The sequence below is a fragment of the Alligator mississippiensis genome, chromosome 8 (genome assembly GCF_030867095.1).
Source record: "Alligator mississippiensis isolate rAllMis1 chromosome 8, rAllMis1, whole genome shotgun sequence".
NCBI classification, from domain to species: Eukaryota; Metazoa; Chordata; order Crocodylia; family Alligatoridae; genus Alligator; species Alligator mississippiensis.
In genome coordinates this window covers 13,653,510-13,659,509 of record NC_081831.1, presented here as the reverse complement: position 1 = coordinate 13,659,509, position 6,000 = coordinate 13,653,510, and the positions used below count along the sequence as shown (strand labels likewise).

General features: G+C 53.4%; 1 protein-coding gene across 5 annotated transcripts in view; it reads left to right on the top strand.

The window, feature by feature from the left end:
• The first annotated feature begins 2,535 nt into the window (after positions 1 to 2,535).
• RNF157 (ring finger protein 157) overlaps positions 2,536 to 6,000 on the top strand; it is an 81,327-nt gene continuing 77,862 nt past the window's right edge. For 4 of the 5 annotated variants that reach the window (XM_019494312.2, XM_006269228.4, XM_019494313.2 and 1 more), the window contains exon 1: positions 2,537 to 2,825. In XM_019494312.2, coding sequence (XP_019349857.1) covers positions 2,738 to 2,825 — 88 coding nt within the window. In that variant the 5' untranslated portion in view covers positions 2,537 to 2,737. Of the gene's footprint in view, positions 2,826 to 6,000 lie in introns of all 5 variants that reach the window. The other variant, XM_019494310.2, reaches the window with a different exon arrangement.

The following is a 6,000-nucleotide window of genomic DNA, read 5'->3' as shown; positions in this document are numbered from 1 at the left end:
ATGAGGGGCTGATCAACCTTCAGGCAGCTCCCAGCCTCCTTTACAAGGGCACCTAGAAGGGAGCACAGCTCCCCAGCAAAATAACATCACACGATAATCTCAGGGATGCTGTAAAGCAGGGGTGTCAAAGATCTGGTGAATGAGGACCCTACCGCTGCCAAAATTTGGGGTATGGAGGCCTGTTGGGGATGCATTTTGGACATGGTTGCAGTGACCCCCACAGCTGTTTGCTTCACTGACTTGGCCCATGAGCAGCCCCATGGTCTGGATTGGGCCCCAGGGGGCTGGGCAAGTTTGACAGCCTTGCTGTAAAGTGAAATGAGGCCCAGCACTGTTGGGGCGCTCTGAAAGCAGCACCGTTCCATGTAGCTGCAGCAGTTTGCTCACGCAGACCTCCCTGCCTTCAGGACCAGGGGCTCTTTGGCCAGCGGAGACCCAGCAGAGAGCATCAGAGGCAGAAACGGCTGTTAGTAAAACTAGACCCCCCCAAAGGCCAATCCTACAATGTGCATGGAAACAAAGCCTCTGTGAGCATCTTATCTGTGTAACAACGATGCTGTCTGGCACTGAACCGGTGCTCCTTGACTTTGGCCAGTTTGGGTCAAACCCCAGCTCCTGGAGTCATGTAAATATATGAGAATCTCAACTTAGAAAAGTTCTTTTTTTTTTTATTTTCATGATGCTAGAGGAAAGCTTGAAAGTGAGACCCAAATCTCTGAGGTACAGAGGGTGAATGAAGAACTCAGAAGATATTGCTTTTTTAATCAAAACTCCTGATTTTTTTTTTTATGGCACCACTCGCAATTTTGGAGCAGATCAATGCCCTGAAGACAAGCAGCTGTTTGAAATGAAACCAACCTGGAGGTTTTGGGGTTTGCTGAATGCCTTGATCCTTCTGAGAAACAGAAAGTTAAATTAAAAAAAAAAAAGCAGAAAAATGGGGTGAGACTCCTGGAGAAGAGAGAGGCCACCAGCCATTTCATCCATCACTCATTGTATGGCTTGGGGTGCTTTGGCTTTTCAGCTGGTTTCACGCACGCACCTTTGATTTAATATTCGAGGCAATCATGTTATCAGCTGAAATCAAATTCCTGGGCTCCTTCATTAGCTCGCCCAACAGGATTAATGTATTTCCATTATCTTTCAATAAGCAGCTCAAGTTTCTGCATTGCACCCTGTCTACATGAAGCGATGGGGGGAGCTTGGCTGAGACTTTTTATTTCCAAGCTGAGACAGAAACCAATGAACTCTCAATTGGTAATTTTTTTTTTTTTTTTGAATCAGTGCTGATGCTTTAGTGTTGTGGGGGAAAGTGTGAGTATGTGGTCAACTCCATAAAGCCACTGAGTAACCTGCCACTGATTCAGAGTCTCGCATTTCTACAGTGGCTGTCATTCCCAAAGCATTTCCCTGCCTCCATACACACAACAGCGGTGAAATGCTGCTGTGCTGGGGTGGAGCAGAACAACCAATGCAAAAGGAGGAGGAAAAAGGAGTGTAAATCTCACTTGCCAAAAAAAGAATAAAAAAAGGCCCATGGGTTTTTAGTGCCTATACAGAGCAGCCTATTAACCACACAGGGACAGTGGGCCTACGTCCCCCCTGAAAGGATAATCCTCCCTGACTCAAAGGGAGGGTGCTAAGTGTGCAGTCACAGATTCAGTGGGACCAGAAAAGAGAAGGCAGGGACGGGAGGGAAGGTCACAGGCAAAGCAGGAGGGATCCGAGCAGAGGATGCTGGCGAGTGCCCGCTGCCCCTTGAACGCATCCCAGGAGCCTGCAGATACATCCTGCCCCGTGGAAGTGCCTGGAGGTCTGGGGGCCGGGCAGCCACAGCCCCCCGGGGGCCCGGCCTTCCTGGGCCTCGCAGAACAGCGTCTAGGCTTGCGTTGCTTCCTCTGCAAGGCGCCAGCGCCCGCAAGCAATCACAGGATTTGTGTTTTTTTTAAAGACACTTTCCGTGCTCCAAGCCGAATCAGCCAAATCAAGTCCAAATCCGTAAGTCAGTCCAGAACCGTAAGTGGCCCTACACCCGGCAACCATCCTCCGCCCCCCTGGGGCTCCAGACCCTTCAGCAGGCATCCTACGCGCAGGCCCAAGCCCGGAGGCTCCGGCCTCCAAGTTCCGCCTGCCCCCAGCCATCTGGCCGCCCGAGCCTCCCATTTCCACACAGGGGGCTTTCCATAGGGTGGGTGGGTGCCAAACCAGCTCTCCCGGCGCCGCTTAGGGGAAACTGCCCCCGGGGACGCAGATGCATTGTGTTTCCCCGCCAGGTAAGGGCAGGACCGCGGGCAGCGCGTGCCCGTGCCCGTGCTCGGGCCCCCGCCCTTGTCTAGGTCGCTGCCTCGGCGCTTCCCAAACTTCTCCTCGGCGCCCCCCCCTCCCCCTGCAGCCGGGCCGGGGGCGCGCCCGGGCGGGAGGCGCCGGCCCCGCTCCCATTGGCTCCGGCGCCGCCACGCACGTCGGGGCGGGCCCAGCCCGGCCCGGCCCCCGCGAGCCGCCGGCCGGCGCCGGGGCTGCTGCTGCTGCAGAGCCGAGGATGCTGCGGGCAGGGGCTGCCGCCCGCCGCCCCCCCCTCCTCCTCCTCCGCGCTGGGCGCGCCCCGGCCCGGCCCCGCGGCATGGGAGCGCGCCGGCCGCCCGCGTCCCCCCGTCTGCGCTGAGCGCCGAGGGGGCAGCGCCGCCCGCCCGACCCCGACCCTGCCCCTGCCCCTGCCCCTGCCCCGCTCCGGGCAGCCATGGGCGCGCTGGCCAGCCGGCAGCAGGCCGGGGTGGAGGAGCTGGACGTGCCGGCTAATTCCGTCTACAGATACCCCCCCAAATCCGGTAAGAGCCGCGCGCTGGGGGTCTGCCCGGGGCGAGGAGGGAGCGACCCCCGCCCGCCCCGCCCCGCCCCTGGGCCACCCGGGCTGCCACCGCGCGCCGAGTTGCCGACTCACCTGGGCGGGGGGCGGGTCTGCACAGCGGCTCCACAGTGTGTGTGTGTGATAGTCACACACAGCTCTAGGGTGAGGGTGTGTGTGTGATGGGGGGTGTAGGTTGTAGCCGTGTTGGTCTAGGGACATAGGCAGACAAGGTTCCTTGGGTGAATTTGAGATCTTTTATTAGACCAACCCAAATAGTTGGAGAATAGTTATTAAGCAAGCTTTCGGGTTCAAAAACCCTTCGTCAGGCTAAGGAAGTTTCAGCAGTTGGTGTGTGCTCTTCCTGGATGGATGTGTGTGTGTGATAGTCACACACAGCTCTAGAGCCAGTGTCTTGTGCGCCTGCTGTATCTGCCATTCAGCCCCCCGCCCTGTATAAAATGCACGCTCTCCACGCTCAGTCCTGCTTTATAATCCCGAGCTGCTGTGCTTGGCTCCTGCCAGCCGTGTGCCTCGGTTGCCCGGCGTGGGAAAGAACGGGTTCCAGCTCTTACAGCCGAGGGTCTTTGAGAGCTGGGCGCTGAGGACAAATTCAGCAGGTGCAGGCCGGTTTCAGAGGTTTAAAACAATTCTTTCTGTGATAATCGCTTGAGCTGCAGGTACTAGGTGCAGGGCATGACCTGACTGTGGAGGCTTAGCAAGCCACGCTCCACTGATTATTTCTTTTTCATAAGGTGGGTGGGTGGGTGGGTGAGGTCTGCGCTCCTAGAGACACCCACCAGGGCTATGCACAAATCTTTTTGCAACTGTTGTTTTCAGCTCCAGCAGGGAGTTTGCTTTGGGAGCCGTCTGGGGCAAGCCCTCCTCAGGGCTCCAGAGGAGTTTCTTATTTTTAGCAATCCTGGCAGGCTCTGTCCAGCAGCTGAGGAGTGGGGAACCAGGTTTCCTTCCTGTGGGTCAGACAGAGTAAGTTACCTGGTCTGGTTGCATCAGCACGACAGAGACTTGACTAGCCCTGCTGGGTGACCTTGGCACATCCTTGTGTCTCAGTTTCCCCAGCTGTGGAATGGGTGCGCTAAGAATCTGGCATGCCAGATGCTATTAGTAAAATGCTCTTTTGATCCTTAGCTGGAAGCTGCTAGGGAGGTTTCAAATGCTGTTCTATACATTGGATGTCTGGCTCTGCTCTGCAAATGGGCTTTATTGCAAAACCACCCCAGAGGTGCTTAATATTATTAATGGATAACTATGTTTAGTAGTTAATAGGATAAGGTAAAAGCTTGGGTCATTAATAGTGTAACAAATGACTTGCTAATTACTTGTAAAGACCTCTTTAGAAAGAATTATTGCCAACATAAACTGCATCCTTGCACTGAAAATATGCACTTGGCTCTTTAGCAGACAGCACAGCTGGAATCGGTCTGCCAAAACATCTGCCTGATTGTCGGTATGTAATACTTCTTTCTCTCAGATTGGGATATGAGGTGGATTCGGGCGAACCATAATTTCAACCCGTTTTCATCTCTGGCTGTTAGACGAGTCAGACGAGCTAGAGTCTGGCCTTTTGCATCAAGGGGAATGATGAGAGCGCTGTAAGGGACTCTGATGTTAGCTTGTCAAGGGATTGCTGGAGCTGATTCTTTTCCCATTGTACCAGGAGCCACTTTAAATGTTGTCATTTTTTTGCTGTATTCTTCTTGTGTGCGCCGGGGGGAGACTGCCTGCCCTGCATCTGAGCTTTGCAGAAGGAACTGCCAGAAAACCTTGGGGGGGTGAGGAAGTGAATGACACTTTCAGTAGATATGAAGAAAAGCTGTGGAGAGGGAGAATGACAGTCTTGCCGTTATAGCACCAGAAGAGGGCTCATATTGCAGCCATTGCTTTAGCAGGCTGGACTGTTCTCTCAGGGGCTCAGGGTTACTGAGACCAGTCAGCTTTAGGAAAGCAAAATATTGTTAATTCAGGACAAAAGTGTTTGGGAGGGAACATGTCTTAAAGCAATTAAGGACTTGGATATGGGCCTTTCTCATGGGCATCCATCTTCCTTCCACATAGACACCTTCCAGGTCTATGATACTTTTTAAGTCCTCCTGCAGGGGCTGCTTATACTGGTCAGCTGCATACCTGTGTCCAGGTGGTATCCCCTTCCCTCTGGTCAGGGCTGCTGGACGGTTTATACAGCTTCCTGTCCTTTATCATCTTAGGTCTCTCAAACCAGAACTGGCCAGTCTATGGGCTTCTTAGAGGAGATGACACCTCTAAGGATTTGTTACCTGCATTGCTTGGAGAGTGGGCTATTTGCCTTTGTTATCTTGCATGGTTTTTAGTTCCTGCAAGAAGTGTTCCTTGTCTTCTCCATTTAGCTAGGAATACAGCCATTCATGAGCTCACAACATCTATAACATTTGTGAAATCAGTGCATTAGTCTGAATGATCCACAGCATCAGTCACACATGCATGTGGGAGAATGGTCCCTTGTGGCTCCAGTAAAGGATGAGGAGTTGAGTTTGGGCATCTGTGCTTGCCTGTCCCATACCATGCAAGTCATCCTCCCTCAGCCTTCATTTCCCTGCCTTTAGATTTGTTTCTACCAATACTTTTCTCCAGGATGGGAGAGACCTAAGTGCTTTGCAGGTCTCAGCTGGAAGGCAGGGTGGAAGGGCACAGCGTTATCATAATTACCCTGACTGTTCTCAGTGGTTGGTGCCGATTACATTGGGTGTTGCAACATAGCTGGCGTGTCTCCAGTCAGCCCCTACCAGGAGTCCCCCACCCCCCACTTTTGTCTTCTGTTGAATTGCTTGAGACTAGAGGGCAGGCTCAGCTGAGCATCTCAAAGTTCATTTTAGCTGCTAAACATTTTAGGCCAGGGGTGTGCAAAATACGGCCCGTGGGCCAGATGAGACCCGCTAGGCCATTCTATCTGGGTGTGGGGCTCCTACAAAATTTAGAAAATTGGTATTTATCTGCCCCTGGCTGCCTGTCATGCGGCCCTTGATGGTTTGCCAAAACTCAGTAAGCGGCCCTCCACCTGAAATAATTGCTCACCCCTGTTTTAGGATGTTGATTATGGGTGGAGAAATCAGAGTAACAGAGAAACTCACCTGCCGGGAGCAAGCCCTGCCTGGTACCTGGCC